Source organism: Vulpes lagopus, chromosome 5, assembly GCF_018345385.1.
Source record: "Vulpes lagopus strain Blue_001 chromosome 5, ASM1834538v1, whole genome shotgun sequence".
Lineage (NCBI taxonomy): Eukaryota > Metazoa > Chordata > Mammalia > Carnivora > Canidae > Vulpes > Vulpes lagopus.
The window spans coordinates 76,086,673-76,112,461 of NC_054828.1; the positions used below are offsets into that span (position 1 = coordinate 76,086,673).

Below are 25,789 nucleotides of genomic sequence, written 5' to 3' on the forward strand. Positions count from 1 at the left end.
GAGGACATTTGGAAGGAAATATCCTGAGGTTGTCAGCCTTAACTGGATCATGATGTGCTCTAATGACCAGATGACATCCAAGGACTAAGAAAAATGAAGTTACCTACATTCATGGAATTTTACACATAATTTCAAAATCACAAAATCCATTGATTTTTTCCTAGTGGTCAGTAGATCCTGGCATTTGAAATTTCTCACTTAGGTCTGGAGGGTGGACAGATATCCAAATATATTTGAAAGAAATGGTCTATCTATGAAGACAGAGGTTTTGGAGACTGTAGAAGGTCTTCACAGTAATAGTTCACAGTGAGGGAGCCATTTTTGAGTATCCTGGAGCCTATGAGTGAGGATGGATTTGTTGAATCAATTTGGATAGTTCAGCAGTAAGGGGATGCCACTAACTGATGCATGGATAGAATGAAGATAATGGAATCATTTTGGAAATTTAAGGTGCTTTAGGCTATCCATGAGAATGTGCTCAATCAGCAATTAAAAGCATAGAATTAGTACTCAAGAGAAAGGCTGAAGATAACAGTATGAATCATTGGCATAAAGGTGGAAGCTAAAGGCATTGCTATGTGTGAAATGTGCCAGGAAGGGTAGTTAGAATGAGAAAAAGGAAGTTAAGGGTGGAGTCTTCACATATTTAAAAGGGAGAAAAATTTGTTGAGGAAGGATCTGCAATGGACTCCAAGATGCTCACATCAATCTTCAGAGTGGCTGCCAGCACTAAAATCCTCAAGTTTCAGGCATTGCTTTTTCAGTAAATCCACATATAAAATGGGTTAGGAATCTGTGTGTACTTGCAACAAATCTCTTTGTAATGAGGGCACAGCTTTTTGTGGTCTTCATCTTCTCTGTAGGTGAATCTCAAATTCTTCCTACCTTGGAACTGGTATATTAATTTATCTCATGATATAGGATATCCCAACTGAATATCCTAACTTCATTTGGGTATATTTGTAGAAAAAAAGCACTCCAAGAAACACTACTTAATTCTTGAATAACCAAGTTTAACAAAAAGAACATAAATTTTCAAAGGTGAAAGTTGGTTGTCTTTTGGAATTGTTCGCACTACTTATTTTAAATGCCTTGAAATGTAACTTCATTTACTTGTAGACAGGCCCTGGAAAAGAACAGTAGACCTAGTAGCAGTAGTAAACACACACACACCTTATTGTTCTAAATACTCCTCATATATTAATTCAGTTATTAATTCGGTTCACAACAACCTTATGATATAAATACTTTTATGACCCCCTCTTACAAATGAGAAAAATGAGACACAGAGAGATGCCAGATAAATAAATCAGGTGCCCAAGTTCACTCAGCTAATAGGTGTCATGGTTTGGATACAAACCTAGGCTGTCAGACTCCAGGGTCAATGCTATGTATTTATCCTCTGTCATGACTTGCCATCTTTGGATTGAGTTCAATAAACCAACAAATCCACAAGTAAAACCCATGCTATTAATTTGAAAATATACAACATTTTCATATGACTGAATTCAAGCCAGATATTCCAAATTGTATTATGAGTGTAGATACATATGATTCTATAAAAAATATTTAACACTTTTTGAGCACTTCCTAGGTGCCAGGATTTGTTCTAATTGCTTTACATGTATTAGTTATTTAATCTTTACACAAGTTATGAGATAGCACTATTATTGTACTCATTGTATAAATGTGAAATTCAAGACAGAAAGGGATTAAGTTGTTATAATTATGCCATAATATTTTATATTAACTGATTATAAAATGATGTACTTTGAGGTATCCAAAGCATATATGCAAAATAAGGTACACTTCTTATTCTTTATTATAAGAATTTAAGACATGATTAAGAGACAAAGCTTTCATTAAAATTCCAATCTCAAAGCCTTAATGATCTTAACATATTTATTTATTTATTTTTTATCTTAACATATTTACAATTCATTTTTTTTTAAAAAAAGATTTTATTTATTTATGCATGAGAGACAGAGAGAGAGAGAGAGAGAGAGAGAGAGAGGGAGAGGCAGAGACACAGCCAGAGGGAGATGCAGGCTCCATGCAGGGAGCCTGACGTGGGACTGCCATGCGGGTCCCCTGGGCCCCAGGCAGGTGCTAAACCGCTGAGCCACCCAGGGATCCCCATATTTACAATTCAATGGAAACTTGATACTGAAGTTAAAATTAAACAATTCTTAACGCTGAATGTAAGTGGTGAAACCCAAAATGTCTGGAGGCCGTAAATAAGAAATAAAAATTTGCTTTGTCAAAATATGAAATCTCTGTTTAGTAATCTAAGGGGGTTAAATTTTCCATATTAGTGTCAGTAGCTTAGGTTTTCATTCATAACTTATTTGGCTTACTTGTAAATCCAAAAGTTTCCCCAGTGAATCTTTTGCATGATTAGCACCAATGAGAAGTTGAGAAATTTTTATTGAATTGTAATAATATCATCCTCATGTTTAATTGAAGCAAGTATTTGTTGGCATAGAGGTTTGATTTTTATTTTTTATTTATTTATTTTTTTTTTAAAGATTTACTTATTTATTTGAGAGAGAGAGAATCCCAAGCTGACTGTGTCCAGAGCACAGAGTCCAACACAGGGTACCATCTCACAACCCTGAGGCCATGACCCCAGAGGAAATCAAGAGTCAGATGTTTAACCAAATGAGCCAATCAGGCACCCCAAGGTTTAATTTTTATGTTTGTTTTTGTTGTTGCTGTTGTATTACTTTTTTGCTTTTCAAGTCCTTATTTCACTAATTTAATCTGAGCAAACATTTAATAACTTTTAGGGAGTAGTGAGCTCCTCATCATTGGAGATGGCTCCAGGGGCTGAACTGTCAGATCTGTTGAGATGACTCTTATGGTTTCTACTAATCATGACTTTTTAATTATCATTCTAGATGTTTATACAATGTAAATATGATATCATGAAAAGTTTGAGAATTTACTGGTTCTTCTGAGTGGTTCAAATCAATTACTCCTGAAGAGTAGAAGACAACCCCTGGGGTCAGGTGTCCCTAATACTGGTTTCAAATTATCCTCTGATTTGTTATTTTCGGGATCAGAAGTCCTTTTTTTTTTCTTTTGCCATCTTAAGTACCCAGTGAGCAGATATAGCTCTCCATTTCAGCATACCTGCAGTTTTCCTTCTGTGCCCCAAGAAGAGAGATTGGTATGATAGGCCACTCCTTAACTTCCCAACCCTTATTGCATTGCTTCTTCATTTTAACCACCATGTGTCTGACTGGACACTGACAGTGAATACTCTTCAGTGGGCCAAAGTGATTCCACCCTCTAGGCCAAGTTTTCCAACTTTAGTCATTTGCAGAGTCCTCCCTCTCTCTGAAGAACTGTGTATATCTAACACTCATTAGACACCCTGGGCCTGGCTGGTTCAGTTGTAGAGCACGCAACTCTTGGTCTCAGAGTCATGAGTTTAAGCCCTGCATTGGGCATAGAGTTTATTTTTAAAAACATTAAAAATAAATTAAAACCCTTAGACATCCACACTGAAGAGTTTAAGCTAAGCTTATGAGCAGGGAACTTAATCCTATTATGAATATTTACTCATTCCACAATATGCACTGAGTACCTGTTTTATATCAGGTCAATTTTGGCACTGGAGTACTAGAAATTAAAAAACACAGTTGTCCCCCTCAGAAACCTCAGATAGATCTTTGTTATACTATCTTTGGCAGTTTGGTTCTAAATCTCAAGTTACTATTTCCTGCTTTTCTGGACTCCCTTCCTTACTGATTCCCTAATGGCCAGTCTGAAGACTTTCCATGTTTTTCCTATAGCCATATATGCAAACAAGACTCTCTTTTGTATTTATTGAGTAAGTAGCTGGTATTGCTGTTCTGTCTGCATTTTAGATTCATAACCACTTACTTAGATTCTACAGATGTGCTTTTTCCTTCACTTGAGCTGGAGTCCTTGTATAGAGACCTTGTTCTTAAACTCCATATCATGCCTTTCCTTTTCTTTTGACTCACCCACCTAGACTGACCTGTGTCTTGTCCTTCAAAGCCATGACTCCAACAATACACCCGTTTCTCAGTACCAACCCATGCTCTGATTGAAACTGCTTTCCCAAATGCTATACCTTCTGTCTTCCCTATAGCTCCCTGTAGTTCATAGCTCCCCCAATCTTCTGCTTGACATTGCCAGTGAGTTGCTACTAACATCAACTGCCTCTGGAATATGAGAAAAAAAAAAAACCCAGGAGCTCTTCAGGGCAAACTTATGCCCCCAGGTCAAAAGAAAGGCAGTAGGCTTAGATAATCTCACAATACTTTACTGCAACAAAACTAAGGCAAAAACATCTGATAGTGTCAAACTTAGATGTCAAAATGCAGACACCAATAATAATTTATGCTATTTCTGCTTACTGAGGAGGAATGATATGTATCAGGAGACCTCAGAAATGTCATAATGGAGGTGTACAAATTGTATAAAATCTAGGCATAACCAACAGCCATCCAAAATAGAAATATTGTTTTGGGATTCAACTTTTGCAGCTCACCTGGATTTTGTTGCTGTTCTTTTAATGTTTGAACCTGAAGAAAAAGTCTCTGTCTCTCTTTTTTAAAAAAAACTCATACAACTACCACTAGATTTTGTTACGAACCACTCACCTGCTTGGCCCCCAAAACAAAAGTGCCAAGATAGTTTGACATATTCCCATGCATCACAGTTAATGTCAAAGTGAATCTTGTGTTGTTCAAAAGATCACATGTAAGGCAGTTTCCAGCTCACAAATAGGTTTTGTTTATAGAATACCATTTTTATCCTGGGCTATAGAGGTGGTTCAATATTCTTAAATCAAGCAACATGATATACCAGATGAATAAAAGAAGGGAGAAGAACCATATGTTCCTCTCAATAGATGCAGGAAAAGCATTTGACAAAATATAGCATCCATTTTTTTTTATAAAAACCCTCAACAAGGTAGGGATGGAGGGAATATACCTCAACATCATTAAAGCCATATATGAAAGACCTACATCTAGTATTACCCAAAATGGGGAGAAAGAGCTTTTCTCCTAAGGTCAGGAACAAGACAGAGATGTCCACTCTCACTATTGTTATTTAACATAGTGGACTGGAAGTCCTAGCCTCAGCAATCAGACACAAAAAGAAATAAAAGGCATCCCAATCAGCCAGAAAGAAGTCAAATTTTCACTCTTTACAGACAGCATGATATTCTATGTAGAAAACCTGAAAGACTCTACCAAAAAATTGTTAGAACTGATACACAAGTTCAGCAAAGTTGCAGGATATTAAATCAACATACAGAAATCTGTTACATTTCTATATGTAATATAGAAATGAAGCAGTGGAAAGAAAAATCAAGGAATCAATCCTATTTACAGTTGCACCAAAAACCATAAGATACCTAGCAATAAACCTAACCAGTTGGATGGGCATTTGACTTTTGATTTCAGTTCAGGTCATGATCTCAGGGTTGTGAGATCAGCCCTGGGTGAGGCTCCTCATTGGTCATGGATCCTGCTTAAGATTCTCTCTCCCTTCTCCTCTGCTCCTTCCCCACAAAAACCTAACTAAAGAGGTAAAAGATCTATACTCTGTAAGCTCTAGAAAACTTATGAAAGAAATTGAAAATGACACAAAGAAATGGAAAACCATTCCCCGCTCATGGATCGGAAGAACAAATATCGTTAAAATATTATACTACCCAAAGCAATTTATACATTTAATGCAATACTATCAAATGCGACCAGCACTTTTCACAGAGCTAAAACAAACAATCCTAAAAGTTGTATAAAACCACAAAAAACTCCAAATCCCAAAGCGATTTTGAAAAAGAAACACAAAGCTGGAGACGTCATGATTCCAGACCTTAAGCTATATTATAAAGCTCTAGTCATCAAGACAGTAGTGTACTGTCACAAAGATAGACACATAGATCAATGGAACTAAATAGAAAACCCAGAAATGGACCCAAAACCAGATGGTAAACTAATCTTCAACAAAGAAGAAAGAATATCCAATAGAAAAAAGACAGTCTTTTCAACAAATGGTGTTGAGAATATTGGACAGCAGAAGAATGAAACTGGATCAGTTTCTTACACCACACACAAAATAAATTCAAAATGGATGAACACCTAAATGTGAGACAGGAAACCATTAAAATCCTAGAGGAAAACACAAGCAACAACCTTTTTGACCTTGGCCACAGCAACTTCTTACTAGACCTGTCTCTGGAGGCAAGGGAAATGAAAGCAAAAATGAACTATTAGGACTTCATCAATATAAAAAGCTATGCACAGCAAAGGAAACAACAAAACTAAAAGGCAACCTGCAGAATGGGAGAAGACATCTGCAAATGACATATGAGATAAAGGATTAGTATCCCAAATCTATAAATAACTTATCAAACTCAACACTCAAAAAACAAATAATCCAGTTAAGAAATGGTCAGAAGACAAATAGACATTTTTCCAAAGAAAACATACAGATGGCTAACAGGCACATGAAAAGATGCTTCCAACACTCATCATCAGGGAATTACAGATCAAAACAACAATAAGATACCAGCTCACACCTGCCAGAATGGCTAAAGTTAACAACACAGGAAACCATAGATGTTGGCAAGGATGCAGAGAAAGGGGAAACCTCTTGTGTTGTTGGTGAGTGGAAACTAGTGCAGCCACTCTGGAAAACAGTATAGAGGTTCCTCAAGAAGTTAAAAATAGAAGTACCCTATGACTGAGCAATTGTACTACTAGGTATTTGCCCAAAGGATACAAAAATACAAATTCAAAGGGTCACATGCCCCCCAATGTTTATAGCTGCATTATCAACAATAGTCCATGGATAAAGAAGATGTGGTATGTATATGCAATGGAATATTACTCAACCATCAAAAAGTATGAAATCTTGCTATTTGCAATGATGTGGATGGAGGTAGCGTGTATTCTGCTAAGTGAAATAAGTCAGAGAAAGACAAATTCCATATAATATCACTCATGTGTGGAATTTAAGAAACCAAAGAGATGAGGAGTACCTGACTGGCCCATTCGGTTGAGCACCTGACTCTTGCTTTTCAGCCCAGGTCATTATCTCATGGGTTGTGAGATCAAGCCCTATGTTGGGCTCTGTGCTTGGTGGGGAATCTGCTTGAGGATTCTCTCAGACTTCATGCAAAATGTTTATGCACCTAATTACAGCTTCAGACTTCATGCAAAATATCTCCCCTTCCCCTGCTCACTCTCTTTCAAATAAATAAATAAATAAATAAATAAATCTTAAAAAAAGAACAAAACAGATGAACATAGAGGAAAGGAAAAAAAGAGAGGGAGACAAATCATAAAACAGACTCTTAACTATAGAGAACAAACTGAGGGTTGCTGGAGAGGTGGTGGATGAGGGGATGGCCTAAATGGGTGATAAGTGTTAAGAAAGGCACTTATTGTGATGAATAGTAGGGGTTATATGTAAATGAAGAATCACTAAATTCTACACCAGAAATCAACTTTACTATATATGTTAACTAACTTGACTTTAAATAAAAACTTGAAATAAAAAAAATCATTTTTAAGATTTGTAAGTAAGGTACACAAAAATTAACTCAAATTGGGTCATATTCCTTTTTTAAAAAAAAAAGATTTTATTTTTACTTATTCATGAGAGACACAGAGACAGAGAGAGAGGCAGAGGGAGAAGCAAGCTCCCTGGGCAGAGCCCATGTGGGACTCTATCCCAGGTCTCCAGGATCACACCCAGGGCTGAAGGCGGCGCCAAACCGCTGAGCCACCAGGGCTGCCCTTGGGTCATATTCCTAATTGTAAGAGCTAACACTATACAACTCTTAGAAAAAAAAAACAAAGGAATAAATTGTTATGACACTGAGTTAGACAATAGTTTTATGGATTTGACATCAAAAGTCAATGCAAAAAAAACACAAATAGATACATTGAGACATTGGACTTATTAAATTAAAACATTTTGTGATTCAAAGGTATCATCAAGAATGTGAGACAGGGGCTCCTGGGTGGCTCAGCGGTTGAGCATCTGTCTTTGGTTCAGGGTGTGATTCCAGTCCAGAGATGGAGTCCCACACTGGGCTCTCTGCAGGGAGCCTACCTCTCCCTCTGTCTATGTCTCTGCCTCTCTCTGTGTCTCTCATAAATAAATAAACAAAATCTTAAAAAAAAAAAAGAATGTGAAAGACAATGGGAAAAATATTTGAAAACAAATATCTAATAAGGAATTGTACTTAGAATGTATCAAAGAACTCTTACGACTCATTGCTAAAAAGTCAAATAACTTTATTAAAAGAGAGCAAAGTTTCTGAGTAGACCCTTCAAAAGAAGATATACAAAAGACCAATAAGCACAAATAAAACGATGTTGCACATCTTTAGCCATCAGAGAAATGCAAAACAAAACCACTCTTTACTCACTAGAATAGCTATAATCAAAAAGAGTGATAACTGTTAATGATGATAGGGAGAAATTTGAACCTCTTGCATTGCTGGTGGGAATGTAAAATGCAATAGCTGCTTCATTACCTTTTTTTTAAAAAAAGATTTTATTTATTTTTTTGAGAGAGAGTACAAGCAAGAGGAGTGGCAGAGGGTCAAGCCGACTCTCCACTGAACAGGGAGTCAGATGCGGAGTTCCATCCCAGGACCCTGAGATCATGAACTGAGCAGAAGTCAGACACTTAACTGATTGAGCCACTGAGGTACCCCATGATATAACTGCTTTGGACAACAGCCTGGGAATGCTTCAAAAGGACCCAAAAATTTCACATCTAGAGATATGCCCCCCCAAAATGAAAATATATGTTCAAGAAAAAACTTGTACATGAATGTTAATAGCAGTATTATTCACACTATTCTCCAAGTGAAATCCAAATGTCCATCAAATGCTTAATGGATAAATAAAATGTGGCCTATCTTTACAATGGAATATTATTTACTATTAAAAGGAATGAACTACTGACATATGCTACAGCATATATGAACCTTACAAACATTATGCTAAACGAAAGAAGCCAGACACAAAAGGCCACATATTATGTGATCTTATTTATGTGAAATATACAGAATAGACAAATCCATATATACAGAAAATGAATTAATAGTTGCGTGGGGCTGGAGATGGGAATGGGAACTGACTACAAATGAAATTAGGGATCATTTAGGAGTGATTAAAATGTTGGTAAAATGAGATTTTGGTGATGGTTATCTTAAAAAATGTTTATGCACCTAATTACAGCTTCAGACTTCATGCAAAATTAACAGAACTATGGGAATGAGTGGAGAAGGTGAAAGGGGTCAATTGTAGGGTGACAAATGACAACTAGACTTACTGTGTTGATCACTTTGTAATGTATACAAATATCAATTTATTATTATTATTTTAAAGATTTTATTTATTTATTCATGAGAGACACAGAAAAAGAGAGGCAGAGACACAGGCAGAGGGAGAAGCAGGCTCCATGCAGGGAGCCCGATGTGGGACTTGATCCTGGGACTCCAGGATCATGCCCTGAGCCGAAGGCGGATGTTCAACTGCTGAGCCACCCAGGTGTCCCTCAAATTATTATTAATTATTATTGTTATTATTATTATTATTATTATTTTAGAGAGAGAAACATGTGTAAGGGGTAGATGTAGGGAGGGGCAGACAGAGAGGGTGAGAGAGAATCTTAAGCAGGCTCCATGCCCAGCATGGAGCCCTACACATGGCTCAATCTCACAACCCTGAGATGGTGATCTGAACCAAATTAAGAGTCTGACACTCAACCTACTGAGACATTCAGGCATCCCAAATACCAAACTAATATGTTGTACACCTGAAACTAATGTAGTGTTGCATATTAGTTTTACTTCAATTAAAAAATACAACAAAACAAATTTTATTTTAAAATATCTACTTTGGAAACAAAATTAACAGAATGAAAGGAGAATAGACAAGTTAATAATTTTATTTAAAGATTTGAACAACTTCATGTCATTGATATTTATAAAGCACTTTACCCAATAACTGCAGAATAAACATTCGTTTTGAGTGCACATAAAATCCTAGGGTACTACTATTGGGTCTAAAAAATTCTAAGAAAATCACAAAAAATATTGAGTACAAAAATATTTTCAAATAACAAACTCCTGGCTTAATTGGTCTGGTTTCGATTTCATTGATTTCTGTCAAAATAAACCATGTAAGTGGGACTTAAAATAAGTGTTAATAATTTTTTTCAAGTTTATATTTAAATTCTAGTTAGTTAACATATAGCTTAATACTGGTTTCAGGAGTAGAATTTTGTGATTCATCACTTATATATAACACCCAGGGCTCATCATAATAAGTGCCCTCCTTAATACTGTCACTCATTTAGCCCATTTCTGACCCATTCCTTCCATCAACCCTCAGTATGTTCTCTAACATTAAGAGTCTCTTATGATTTGTTTCTCTCTCTCGTTGTTATTGGAATTACATAAAATATACCTGATCACAATGAAAGTAAACTAGAAATCAATAACAAAAAAAGTAAATGGAAAATCACAAAATATTAGGAAATTAAAAAACATTTCTGTATCTATAAGTCTGTTTCTGTTGTGTTTTGTTCGAGCAATCCTTCCTCCTCTCCTATATTTTGCCCCATGTCCATGCTCCTGATTCATTATGTTTTGTACTTTATATTCCACCTATAAATGAAATCATAAGGGATTTGTTTTCACTGTATGACTTGTTTCACTTGACATATACCCCCTAATTCTATCCATGTTCTTGCAGACAGTAAGATTTTGTTCTTTTTATGGCTAGGTAATATTCCAGTGTATGTGTGTATGCGCGTGCATGTGTGTATATCATATCTTGTTCCACTCATCTATTGATGGGCACTTAGGTTGCTTCCATATCTTTGGCTATTGTAAAAAATGATGCAACTAACCCAAGAGTGTATATATCTCTTCAGATTGGTATCTTTGTTTTCTTTGGATAAATACCCAGAAATGAAATTGCTATATTGCATGGTAGCTCTATTTTTTTTTTTAAGGAACTTCTATATTGTTTTCTATAGTGGCTGCACCAATCTACATTCCCACCAGCAGTGTAAAAGGGTGCCTTTTCCTCTATATCCTTACCAACACTTGTTATTTTTGTCTTTCTGATAATAACCGATCTAACAGGTGTGAGATGATATGTCATTGTGGTTTTGATCTGCACTTCCCGATGATTAGCATCTCTTCACATACTTATTAGTCATCGGTCTTTTTTGGAAAAATATCTATTTAAGGTCTCTGCCTATTTTTTTAAGCAGGCTGTATGTGCAGCATGGAGCCCAATGTGGGGTATGGACTCATAACTCTGAGGTCAAGACCTGACCTGAGATCAAGAGTCAGACATTTAATCAACCGAGCCACCCAAACACCCCTGCCCATATTTAATCAGACTATTTTTTATGTTATGTTGTGTAAGTTCTTCACATATTTTAGATTTTAACTCCCTATTGAATATATTATTTGCAGGTATCTTCTCCCTTTCAATAGGTTGCCTTTTGTTTTGTTGATTTCTTTCACTGTGTAAAAGTTTTTTAGTTTTATGTAATCCCATTTGTTTATTTTAGCTTTTTTTTTTAATTTTTATTTATTTATGATAGTCACAGAGAGATAGAGAAGCAGAGACACAGGCAGAGGGAGAAGCAGGCTCCATGCACCGGGAGCCCGACGTGGGATTCGATCCCGGGTCTCCAGGATCGCGCTCTGGGCCAAAGGCAGGCACTAAACCGCTGCGCCACCCAGGGATCCCTATTTTAGCTTTTATTACTGTTTCCTGAGTAGACTGGTCCAAAAAACTATTGCTAAGACCAATGTCAAAAAGCTTGTGCCTGGGGATCCCTGGGTGGCGCAGCGGTTTAGTGCCTGCCTTTGGTCTAAGGAGCGATCCTGAAGACCCAGAATCGAATCCCACATCGGGCTCCCGGTGCATGGAGCCTGCTTCTCTCTCTGCCTCTCTCTCTCTCTCTCTCTCTCTCTCTCTCTCTCTGTGTGACTATCATAAATAAATAAAAATGTAAAAAAAAAGCTTGTGCCTACATTTTTTTCTAGGAGTTTGATAGCAACAGGTCTAACATTCAAGTCTTTAATCCATTTTGAATTTATTTTTGTATCTCGTGTAAGATAGTGGTCCAGGTTCCTTCTTTTTTTGCATGTAACTGTCCAGTTTTCCCAATACCATTTATTAAAGAGACTGTTTTTTCTCATTGTATATTCTTACCTTTTTTGTCATAGATTAGTTGGCCATATGTGCATGGGCTTTTCCTGGGTTCTCTTTTCTATTCCATTGATCCATGTGTCTATTTTTGTGCCAATACCATACTGCTTTGATTACTATAGCTTTGTAGATAGTTTGGAATTTGGCATTGTGATACTTCCATCTTTGTTCTTTCTCAAAATTGTTTTGGCCATTTGGGATCTTTTTTTTTTTTTTTTCATTTGGGATCTTTTGTGATTCTATACAAATTTTAGTATTATTGTTCTATTTCTATGAAAAGTGCCATTGTATTTTAACAGGGATTGCATTGAATCTTAGAATTGCTTTAGGCCATATGGACATCTTAACAAAATTAATTCTTAAAATCCATGATTATGAAATATGTTTCCATTTATTTGTGTCTTCCTCAATTTATTTCATCAATGCGTTTTAGTTTTCAAGGCTGAGGTATTTAACCTCCTTGGTTAAATTTACTCCTAGATATTTTTTCTTTGATATATTTGTGAAGGGGATAGTTTTCTTACTTTCTCTTTCCAATAGCTTATTACTCTGTATAGAAATGCAAATAATTTCTGTATTTTAATTTTGTATCCTGCAACTTTACTGAGTTTATTTATTAGTTCTGATAGGTTTTTGGTGGAATCTTAGGGTTTTCTATATATATATATAGCATCATATTATTTGAATATATGACAGTTTTACCAGTTTCTTTCCAATTTGAATGTTTATTTATTTTTCTTGCCTTAGTTGCTGTGGCTAGAACATCCAATACCATGTTGAATAAAAGTGGTGAGAGTGGGCATCCTTGTCCTGTTCCTGATCTTGAGGAAAGGTTTTCAGCTTTTTTATCACAGAGTATAATGTTAGTTGTGGGTTTGTTTGGCTGGCAGAAGGGCTGGAGCTGGAGTGGGGATGGGCTGGGGCACCACTGGGGCATTTTATGCTGTGGCCACCCACCATAGCAGGATGGCTGGAGGTGGTGTGGAAATGGATGTGAGCCAGAGTATCTTGGGGCATTCTGTATTGGGGCTGCCTTGGTGAGATCACTGGAGCTGGAAGTGGTCTTGGGCTGGGGGTCCTAGAGAGGACCAGACCGTACCAGAGCCACCAAGGTGTGATGGCTGGAACTGGTAGGCATGAGTGGGGAGCCACATTGGTTTGATGGCTGCAGCTGATGCAGCCTAGGGGCCTGGATCTTGCTGGGGCAGCTCTAGCATGCTTGCTAGAGTGCCTGGATCCTGCTCCCATTTATACTGTCAAGGTGGAAAAAGAATGTAAAGAATGGCATTTGCCAGAACCTCCAATCTGATAGAGTTCCAGCAGTTCTGCCACAGTTTGGTGAATGCTCTGAGGTTGGTAAATGGATTTCCTTCACTTATAGTCTAGTTTCCCTTTAAATTGCTGGGTTGTTATTGTTGTTGTTGTTGTTGTTGTTGTTTTGGAGGGGAGGGTGGGTATCTGGTTGTGTATGTGTGTGTTTCTTTGTTTTTGCTGTCCCCAGGGTGAGTGAGTCTATGAGGCCTTCTCAGTGATATCCCTCCCTACTACAGGTCATCATATAGGAATAGGGTTCCTGTAGCTACCATGTCCCTGTCCCTCCAACTCTTCTATGTGTGGTTCCTGCATCCTTTGGTGTGCAGGTACAGTTCAATTAGCATTCAGTTCTTCTTCATGTGGAATTGATCTATATTTAGGTGTAGATTCTGTGTGTCTGTGGGAAGAAGTGAGTTCAGGGTCTTCCTATGCTGCCATCTTGGATCACCTCCTGGAACTACATTTTTAAAGTGTTGGAAAAAACCTCTGTCAATGCAGAATTCTGTATCCAGTGAAATTATTCTTCTAGAATCAAGGTGAAATAAGGGCAATTTTAGGTAAAAAGAAAACTAAGAGAATATATTGCCAGAAGAGCTGCATTATTGAAAATGCTAAGTAAGATTCTTCATACTGAAGGGAAATTATATAGGTGGAATCCTGACTCATCAAGAAATAATAAGAACACCAGAAATAGTGTCTGAGTAAATATAAAAAGTGACCTATCAGGTAATTACTTAATTTGGTTCCCCTTTAATTTTGTTGAAAACAAAGAACTAGGAACTATTTGATACCAAATAGAGTACCATGAGCCAGTCATCTATCCCAGGGGAACAGAACACCAAGCACAGGTTACCAATCCCAGGGGAAGATTCTAAACACTTCTTCCCATTGCATCTTGCTACTGCAGTTGCCAAGGAAAACACAGGCAGACAAGCACTGGAAGGAGCAACATGTGCTAGGAGAAGAGACAGAGTGAGATCAATAGCAGTAGGAAGCATTAATCCCTCATAGTCAGTGGAACTTTCTCCACAACTGACACAGGGCAATTTACCTGCATGTACCTCTCTCACTGCTTCAGGTAGGACCTCTTTCTCTCCCCATGAAGTCCATAAAAGCTGGGAGTGTGTCTGAGGGCCATTAAGATACTCACTTAAGCTTAACAAAAGAGCACACGCTGAGTTTGAAGTAGGGAAAAATATTCACACACTAGGTGGTAAGCCCAGCTTAGGCTCTATGGGCTCTTTATATCTTGATAAGGAGGTGTTTCAGGCCCAAGACCCATTCTTATGTGACTGAATGAGAATAAACACTACATGCATGAAGATGTCTCTCTCAATAATTAACTTCCTAAAAAGTTAATTTAATTTTTATTAAATTATTTAATTTTTAAATTATTGTTACCACTGAGTCTAATATTACATTTTTTTAGGATCTAAAGAGATTACCACAGGAGTACCAGGCTGATTTAGTCAGTAGAGCCACGGCTTTTGACCTTGGGGTTGTAAATTTGAACTCCATGTTGAGTATACAGATTGCTTAAAAAATATAATCTTAAAAAAAAGAGGTTACCACACCCTGGGGATTATGCACCATAGTAAGATTGAGAAAAGGTGAGAGTAGTTCTTTTATATCAGTCAGAGAAAGAGAAGATATATCAAATAGAAAGCCATTTAATATGGAGAACTCATTTCAATGAATTTTGGAAACATTGAAGGAGCACATGAGGAAGGAAAACAATATCTCCCAGAGATTAGGAAATGTAATAAACTGCTACCATCCATGCTGGAGCTCATTTGATCCTATGTTTGTCTATAGTTGATATCACTATTGCAAGATCCTGTGCTAGTCTGTAATCTCATTTGACTGCCAGAGTCAGAAGAAAAGGTTTTTATCTTCCCTATGCTTTATGGTTTGTCATCTGTTTTCATTGGCTGAACCTAAAACAGAACTCCAGTAGCAAGTGAGTCTTAGAAGTTCAGTCTCCAGATTTTTAGCTCCAGTAATTCAGAAGAGAGCATAGAATGATGAGGATGATTCTGAGTGCCAAGACACATATCTGGCATAGTTTATCCCTTTGGTAAATAATTCACATACACCTTTGAACTCCAACTTAAACTTCTAAGCAATAATTTAATGACTCAGAGTAACATGAAATGATTGTCCCCCACACAAGGATACTCTCACCCTCCTTTTCAGATTTCAGTGTCAAAGTCTCACCTGTCATATTTTTTTCTAGGTAAGTTTTGTTTCTAATTTAGTCACAATTCATTCTAGATATTCTATAACTAAAGGCCAAATAATTGAATTAGCTGCCCACCAACATTCTTTATAAAAAATAGCAAGAAAAGGAAGGGAGAAAATACCTACTTATATATGCTCATATAGGGAGCAAAATAGAAAGAAATTAAGCATGGTTGCTATAGTTCCCATATATGTTATGTTCTGTCAAGGCTTCAGAGAGCAGCCTCCCTATCTGCCGCTGCCACTTAAAGTGCCATTGGACCTGCTGGATTACAAAGCTCAAGTGGCAGAGCAGCTTTCAGTGACAGCCTGGACATGTTGTAGAGCTTTCTCTTATTTTGGGCCCCACTCAAAAGTAGAAGCTTTTAAGATCAATTGGTTTAATGGGCCAGAGTAACATGTCCAAATGAGAAATATGTTGCCTCTGAAATCCAGAACTTAAAGTCTACCAGACTTTGTGCCTTGTTTTTGTTGTTGTTGTTGTTGTTGTTGTTGTTAGAGGTGGGGCAAGACACAACAATTTATCCTTCATCTTATGAGATGTCTCACACCACTGGATTCCTAGAAATTTTACTGAGGTGGAAGGCCTCTGCTTCTGTTAGATTTATTTCCTTATCTCTGACACACAAATGTCTTACCAATAAGTCTTGAGTGGTTTCTTCTTGCTCATTAGGTCCAATCTGCATAATGCCATCAATGTAATGGACCGGGATATTTTGTGGAAGGCAAAGGCAATCAAGATCCTTGTACACTAAGTTGTGGTACAATGCTAGATAGTTGATACACCTCTGAGGTAGGACAGTGAAGGCATATTGCTGGCCTTGCCTGCTGAACGAAAACTGCTTCTGGTGGTCTTTATTAATAGATTTTATTTTTTAAAGCATTGCCAGATCAATAGCAGCATACCAGGTATCAGGGGATGTGTTAATTTGTTCAAGCAAGGAAACCACAGCTGGTACAACAGCTGCAATTAGAATCACCACCTGATAAAGCTTATGATAATCCACTGTCATTCTCCAAGATCCATCTGTCTTCTACACAAGCCAAGTAGGAAAGTTAAATGGGGGGAGTGGTGGGAATCACCACTCCTACATTGAGTCCTTGACAAGAGCTCTAATCTGCTATCCCTTCAGGAATGTAGTATTGTTTTTACTTCACTATTTTTCTGTAAACAGACAGTTCTAGTGGCTTCCACTTTGTCTTTTCCATCATAATAGCCCTCACTTCACAGGTCAGGGAACTAGTGTGAGAATTCTGACAGTTGCTATATATGTCTATTCCAACTGTGAATTCCAGAACTGGGTAAATAACAACAGGATGGACTTGCGGTCCCACTATAAGACAAACCTGAGCTAAAACCACAATGATCACCTGATTTCCATACTCTGATGGGCCACAGCAATGTGTTGGGTCTCCTGGAATTAACATCAGTTCAGAGCCAGAGGCCCTGAAAGGTCTGATTATTTCCTTTTCCCCAATGTATAGTTACTTTAGTAAAATGCCATTGTTCCTTTGGGGGGGGGCGGGAACTGGGAGAAATATTAATAGTATAAATTACCAGTCTTTTTCCTCAAGGAGAACTGGACTCCCCTTTTTCAAGAGGTTCTGATTCTATATAGTGTCTCAGGTCTGGGAATTGATTGAGGGGCTATGACTCTGATTTTTATGAAGTTAGACTTATGTCCACCTGACCTAGAAATTTTCTCCTTATGTAGACCAAGTAACAATTTAGTAGCTTATCTATTTCACTTCTAGGGCCACCATGATCAACTAGCCCTGTGCAAATCAAACTATTCTTATTTCTTCTTTGTCTCTTCTCTCCGTTATGATAACCATGTGCCCTTTGTCTTTGGTGGTTAAGTGCCCCGGGATCGAACCAATTATTCCCATTGCATTTAGGTTTCCCAATTCAATAACCACAGTTCCTCCTGTACATTCTGGCCTACAAAGAAGAGCAATCACAGAGCTTTTAAAGGAGGCTGAGGCTTCTCTCACAAATTTATTTCTTACAGTTATGGTGAAAGGTGTATCTTCTGGACCCTTCTAGGATGGATAAGCTGGTTTTAAATGACAAACATACTTTAACATTTCAAACTCTAAAAACTCTCAAATCCCTTTCTGTAAAGAAAGGGATTAAACCAAGGTAGGTCTTATTTTTTCTAACTCATGTACTGTAGGTCACCTTTAAAGGTTTATGTTTTCAGCAAGTGGCCAAACAGAGCCCTTTCTAATTCCTGAAGCTGCAACATTAAATGCAGAATCTTTGCTTATTGAGACCATATCAATAAATTTGGACTGATCTGATTTTATATTCCTTCCACCATTATCCCACACACTTAGATTCTGGTCCTACACATATTCCTCAGGTTTCTGTCTGTAGAAGCTAGAAAGCTCAAGTAGTTCTTTTAGAATGTAGCACATGTCCACGTGAGTCTCAGGATTGCTTTGGCTATTCTGGATCTCTTGTGGTTCCATACAAATTTTAGGATTGTTTGTTCTAGCTCTGTGAAAAATGCTAGTGGGTATTTGACAGGGTTTGTATTAAATGTGTATATTGCTTTGGGTAGTATAGACATTTTAACAATATTTTTTCTTCCAATTCATGAGCATGGAATGTTTTTCCATTTCTTTTTTTTGTTTTGTTTTTTTGTTTTTTGTTTTTCCATTTCTTTGTGTGCTCTTCAATTTCTTTCATGAGTGTTCTATAGTTTTCAGAGTATAGATCTTTTACCTCTTTGGTTAGATTTATCCCTAGGTATCTTGTGGTTCTTTGTATAATTGTAAATAGGATTGATTTCTTGATTTCTCTTCTTGCTTCTTCATTATCAAGGTATAGGAATACAACAGATTTCTGTATGTTGATTTTATATCCCGCAACTTTACTAAATTCTAGCAAATTTTTGGGTGGAGTCTTTCAGGTTTTCTACATAGAGTATCATGCCATCTGCAAATAGTGTAAGTTTGACTTCTTCCTTGCTGATTTGGATGACTTTAATGTCTCTCTGCTGTCTGATTGCTGAAGCTAGGACTTTCAGTACTATGACAAACAGTGTTGGGAAAACTGGACGGCAATATGAAGCAGAATAAAAGTGAACTACTTTCTTATACCATACACGAAATAAATTCAAAATGGATGAAAGATCTAAATATGAGACAGGAAACCATCAAAATCCTAGAGGAAAACACAAGTAACAACTTCTTTGACCTTGACCACAGCAACTTCTTACAAGACATGTCTCTGGAGACAAGGGGAAAAACAAGTAAAAATGAACTATTCAGACTTCATCAAGATAAAAAGCTTATGCACAGCTAAGGAAACAATAAACAAAACTAAAAGGCAATCTATGGAATGGGAAAAGACATTTGCAAATGACATATCTGATAAAGGATTAGTATCCCAAATCCATGTGTTGAGGGAGGCGCCAGTACTGTAAGGTAAGGCGTTTGAAAGTCTAAACCACTTGCTTATGTCACTAATTTGGACCTTCAAGACTATTTGGAACCTGATATTATATATATCACTTCCACTTGATGATGAGGCTATCTCATCCACATTTGTAACTTGGTGGATCAGAGAACATACAGCTAATATAATAGTTTAGATCACATTGTTACATTGTATCCCATTCTAATGATCAGTCTCTTTTACCCAATAGCAGCCAGCAGCTATTTTTCAAAGGGATAAGAGTTATTTTCAGAAGAGAGCATGGCTTTGTTCTATATTCTAGGGAATTGATACTGTAATTCTCCTACTGGGGCATCAAGGGCTTTATATGGCAGCGCAAATGCCACAGATCCTTCAAACCTCATTAAATCTGTTGGTTCAGAAGGTCTGAGAACTGAGTGAAGGTAGCTTTCCATTATAATGATTCAATTAATGATTTTAGTTACTGGACTTGGGTTTTTCTTATTATATTGAACAGATAATATTTTAGTAAGATACTCATTCATTTCGTATCTAGAGATAATGTGATCATTTAGCCATTGCCAAAGATCTCTACAGATTAAAATATTCTGATTTCTGTGAAACCACATGACTTCTATCGCTTCAGAATCCCACTATCCCCACTGAAATAAGGGAGCCCATTTCAATGATGCCATCTCCTAGTGTCATTCCCAGGCTGCAGAGGACAGCCACTGCAAACTTTATAAGGATGTTGGTGCTCTCTTTATCAATGCATTTTGCAGAAGGTTTCGGTAATGGGAAAGTATTCTTGTCCCTCCTTGAGTACTTGTGGGTCTAGGGTAAGTGGGTGATGTAAAATAAATCAATTGAACATTTTTATTTCCCTGAAGATTTGGATCCCATGATTTACATTATGTCAGGAATATCCTGGCATCTTAATTTTATTGAATGTAGTCCATCATTGAGTGTAGGTTTCAGTTAACCAACCAAAGAACCTATTAGAGCCCCTTCTAGCTGCTCAAGATAACACACCGAACCAAAAATTTCTAGGAAATGAACCCATGTGAATATATTCAAAATGATCCAGCAATATGTTCTGTCCTCTGGTATGGCACCCTAATAATTCATTGTCATACATATCAAGGCTTTTACCAATAAAAAATGATAAAATGTTGACATTTTATTTTGGTGTGAGCATTATAATCTCCTGGGTTATACCCTGTGCTATCAGCCTGAGGTCTTCAGGAATTGGGCCTTAAGAGTCTAGTCTAGAGATAATGAAAGATGGTAGGTGAGAATCTTAAAGAGAATTGGCATTACTTGTAAGACAATTGCCTCAGGTGAGGTCATTATAGAGTTTCAACTAAGGGAAAGTTAATTTTCTCCATAGAGGAGCAGGGGCTACTTCTGATGTCAGGGAAATTTAACAAAAATTTAGGGGTTTAAAGTTTTAAGATTTACCTAAATCCACTATATTTTCCCCATTCTAATGATCAGAGTTCCACTCATTCCCAAGTCAATGTCCTAAGTGCCACATAAAAGACCTGGAGAAATTATGGATTTACGATTTACTTTGGAATTATGCAACTCAGAAAATCAGATTTTTTTTTTTAATTAAGCTTCACCAGACTTGAGAGATAAAAATATTTTTTGGTTGTTTGACCTCGCCTTGAGTGAGAAATTTAAATGCCTGAGCCTGTCATTTTCTTCCTATAAACCTCCCATTGCAATCAGTAATAGCAGTTAGTAAATGATTTTGTAGCTTTCATTCCCATCATAAAAGTCAATTGTAGTATTATAGTAGTAACTGGTATTTCAAAGTATGATTTCCAATAGACATTTTATTTCAGACAGTGTCTGTTGATAATTTTAAGCAGTCATTTTGTTATTGCACACTATGAATGATTAGATTCCCATTTTCCACTCTCTATGATGTCATCAAAATATTTAAACTCCATCAGATCAGATATACAATCCAGACTTACATCTTTTTTTTTTTTTTTTTTTTTTTTTAAGAGAAGGCAGTGGGACAGACACAATCTTAAAGCTGGTTCCATGCCAAGTACAGAGCCTGGTGCAGGGCTGGATCCCGCAACCTCGAGATCATGATTTGAGCTAAAATCAAGAGACAGATGCTTAAGCAACTGAGCCACCCGGGTGCCCCCTAGACTTCTAAACTTTGAGGGTCACATTCTTAGAATAAATCCTGATATAAAATGCTGTAGAAGCTAGTGTTCAAGGAGGAAATTAAAAACTAATCTAGATATTTCAACCCAAAAGAATTTAACACAGGAAATAAGTGATAAAAGCGTTGGAAAAGCTGGACAAACAGAAAAGGGGGAAGGCAGGTTATACTACCCTCTTCATGGAAGCCTCTACTCTCCTATAGAGAGACAGTCATTTCATACTTGTGTGATCTCATGTTTCAGGAACAGCTGTTTCAGGAGACTGTAAACATCAGCTAATGACCCCTAAAAGTCTGTTTCTGCCACTGCAGTGCTAGTGTGCCACTACTACCAGATCCAGAAAAAGACAATTTCTTCTATATTCCCTTCCTAATCTCTTGTGTATGGCTCTTATATTGGCAGAATTTAAAATGGAACCCTGTTGGCAAGGGAACCTGAGAAATAATCTTTCCAGGATTTCAGCCTTAGGGTGTGGAGAGGACTTAGAAGGATTAAGATGGTACTGAGTACTAACACAAAATTTCTGATGCATCATGACTTTGCAAAGTAGAAAAAGAGTACCCGTGGAAAGAGAGGAGAAAAAGATGAATTTTAGGAAGTGGTATGTAGGAAATGAGCATCTGGATACAGACTCTAAAACTCTGTATGTTACAAATATCTTAGAAATTTTTCATATCTGTTTGAAGACCACTGATCTAGACACTAATATTGCCAGGGATCACATACCCTCCAGCCAGCTTCCTCAGGGCACCCTTGACCTCCTTGTTTCTCAGACTGTATATGATGGGGTTCAACATGGGGGTCACAACACAGAAGAGCACAGAGACCAGAATATCTATGTCTAAGGAGTAACCCTCTCTGGGTTTATCATAGTTGAAATTGGCCATTCCATAAAAGATCACAACAACAGTAAGGTGGGATGCACAGGTAGAGAAGGCCTTGTTCCTGCCCTGAGCAGAGGGAATCCTAAGAATGGCAGAAATTATGAGTATATAGGACACTCCAGTAAACAGACAGGGGCTCAGGCCAATGGTGGCACTGGCCACATGGAGCACAGACTCATTGAGAGAGGTGTCTGAGCAAGAGAGCTCCAGAAGCAATGGGATGTCACAGAGAAAGTGGCTGATTTGGTTGGGCCCACAGAGAGTGAGTGTGGCTGCCAGCACTGTGTGTATCACAGAATTCACCAGCCCACATAGCCAGGACCCAGTCACCAAAAAAACACAGACCTTCACACTCATGAGGACCGGATATTGAAGGGGGTGGCAAATTGCTACATAGCGGTCATAAGCCATAGCAGCCAATAAGACACATTCAGTGCCAGTGCATGTCACAAGGAAGAAAATCTGGGAAAGGCAGCCTTCATATGAGATGGTTTTCTTTCTGTGGAAGAAGTTCACCAGCATGACTGGGATGGTGGTGGATGTATAGCAGACATCCAAGAAACTCAGGTTGCTGAGGAAATAATACATTGGAGTATGAAGAGCAAGGCTGATTTTAGTGGCTGTTATTATGAGCATGTTTCCCAGGAGTGTTGTCAGGTAAATGATCAAGAAAACCAGGAAGAACAAGCCCTGTAGTTTGGGGTGGTTGGAAAATCCCAAGAAGATGAATTCGGTGACATCTGTTTGATTGTTCATTTCAAATGGTGTCATAGCTACAAAACAATGAGAAAAACAAAAGCCATAATGATAATGTACAAAGAGGACCCCAAACTGGCATGTTAACTTGAAAGATAATATCAAATAATATTGGATATAGAATGGTCTGGCTGTCGAGTGAGGTGTGTAGGAAAGTATTCAGAGAGACCATAACTTTTTACTCAACAAATAAATCCAGCCAGTTCAGGTCCAGGGACCTCCCACAAATACTTGTGGCTTTTAGTGTGTGAAAATAAATGGAGCTTTCGTCAAAACTTACAATAAACTGATAGTCCTTGTGTTAAAGTAAGCTCATCTCTATCTGGTTCTGCTAAATCTTCCTCCCAACATTATATGCTTCACTGTATTAAATTCTTTTTTTGTAAACATTTTATTAAGTAATAAAATTTAATTGTGAAAAATTAAGAAAATGCAGAAAGAAGTAGAGAATAGAACCATACATAGTCAATGCACCACTTGGTGCATTCCATTCCAGTTTCTTTTCCTATATATGAAAAGATATATAGGATTTCTACTTACAGGCTTAAAATATCAGGAGCACCGATTCACACATATACATTTTACTCTATCATACAAAATAAATTTAATATCCCCCTTTTGATTGAATATTAGTTTGCTTTTATTACATTTGCTATTATAAACTCTAGAATGAAAATTTTCATACAGAATTATCTGTGAACATCTCTGATTTCTTCAGGGTAAAATTTTATTTGTTTTATATAAATTGATCTCATTTTTCTCAATAAGAACATTTGTATTTTAGGTTTTGTAAGATATGAGAAATTTTAACCAATCATATATACTTAGGTAATTTTAGTTTACCTCAGTAAGGTAAATTTCAGTAATCCAAAATTTACTCTCGGGATCCCTGGGTGGCGCAGCGGTTTGGTGCCTGCCTTTGGCCCAGGGCACGATCCTGGAGACCTGGGATCGAATCCCACGTCGGGCTCCCGGTGCATGGAGCCTGCTTCTCCCTCTGCCTGTGTCTCTGCCTCTCTCTCTCTCTGTGACTATCATAAATAAAAAATTTAAAAAAAATCCAAAATTTACTCTCAAACTTCACATATTTTCTGAAAATATATTATTATTATTATTATTTTTTTCTGAAAATATATTAATACGAGTACCAATTTTATATCAAATTGTCCATTCTACTGCAAGTCTAGTTCAAAATTCAAAAGGTCAATCAATGTCATTTACCACATTAACAGATTAAATAAGGAAATACATTATAATCTCCATAAAGGCAGAAAAATCATTTGACAAAATTCAATTTCCATTCATGATAGAAATGATCAGTAAAGTAGGAATAGACATAAAATTTCTAAACTGGTAAAGGGCATTGAGCACATATTAATTATATGCCTGGCACATGATTTGTATTATCTCATATTACTTTTTCCAACAACCACAAGGGCTCTATTAATATCAGAATACAATGAAAAAACTAAGGAACTGAGATCAGCTAATTTAACCATTGTCTCCATCTAGTAAAGCAGCAGACATAAGATTACAACATACATCTATCTGTCCCAAGAGCTTGTTCTTTCTTGCCTCCTAGACTGAAAAAGAAATGGAAATTGCAGGGGCCCCTGGTTGGCTCAGGTGGTTGAGCATCTGACTCCTGAGTTGGCTGATGTCATGATCTCAGGGATGTGGGATGGAGCCGGGTCAGACTCCTCTGCACTCAGCAAGGAGCCTGCTTGAGAGTCTTTTTCCCTTTGCGTTGGGATGAACCTCAGTTGATTTTTATATATTATCCTTACATATATTGCTGGATTCAGTTTGCTAATATTTTTGGGGGGATTTTTACATCTATGTTCATTGGGGATGATACTGATCTATAGATTTTCTTTTTCTTTTCCTTTTGTTTTTTGGTTGGTTGGAGTCTTTTTTGTCTATAGTTTTTTCCTAATGTCTTTACTTTTGTTATCAATCATCAAGGTAATGCTGGTCTTATAAAATGTATTTTGGGAGTTTCTTTCCTCTTTAATATTCTAGGACAGACCATGTAGGATTGATATGATTTCTTCCTTAAAGTCCTGGTCAAATTTAACACAGAAATCATGTGGGCCTGGATTTCATTTTTCCCTGGTTTTAAACTACAAATTTAATTTCTTTAACATACATAGGAGTATTCGGGTTATCTCAAGTGAGTTTTGGTATTTTTTGAATTCTTTCAGGAAAGTGCTGCATTTCATCCTATTGAATTTATGAACTGAGCAGAGTCATTCATAGTATTCTGTAATTATCCAGTATTGATGTCTCCTCTTTTATTCTTGACACTGAAATTTATGTCTTCTATTTTTTTTTACTTGGTCAGTCTTGGTTTATCAATTTGATTACTTTCTTTAAAAATAGTTATTAGTTCCATTGATTTTTTTTTTTACTTCTAATTTCATTGATTTATTCTCTAATTGTTCTTTCTTTTTGTTTGCTTTGGGTTTAACATACTCTTTTTTTCTACTTTCTCAAGGTGGAAGCTTAGGTTAGGATTTTTAGAGATAAGCTTTCCTAATGTCAGTATTAAATGGTATAAATTTCCCTCTAAAACCTAGTTCTGTTGTATCCCACAAATTTTGATATACTGTGTTTTAATTTTTGTTTAGTTCAAACATTTTTTTCACTTACTTTAAAACCTTCTTGGGGCAGCCCCGGTGGTGCAGCGGTTTGGCGCCGCCTGCAGTCCGGAGTGTGGTCCTGGGGACCCGGGATGGAGTCCTGCGACGGGCT

The 25,789-nt window shown here is 37.1% G+C and overlaps 1 protein-coding gene across 1 annotated transcript; it reads right to left on the reverse strand.

Annotated features, from left to right (window-relative positions):
- Positions 1–22,090: 22,090 nt before the first annotated feature.
- On the reverse strand, positions 22,091–23,050 carry LOC121491823 (olfactory receptor 5V1-like). The gene has a single exon (XM_041756972.1). The coding sequence runs from the start codon at positions 23,048–23,050 to the stop codon at positions 22,091–22,093; it is 960 nt and encodes a 319-aa protein (XP_041612906.1).
- Positions 23,051–25,789: the final 2,739 nt, after the last annotated feature.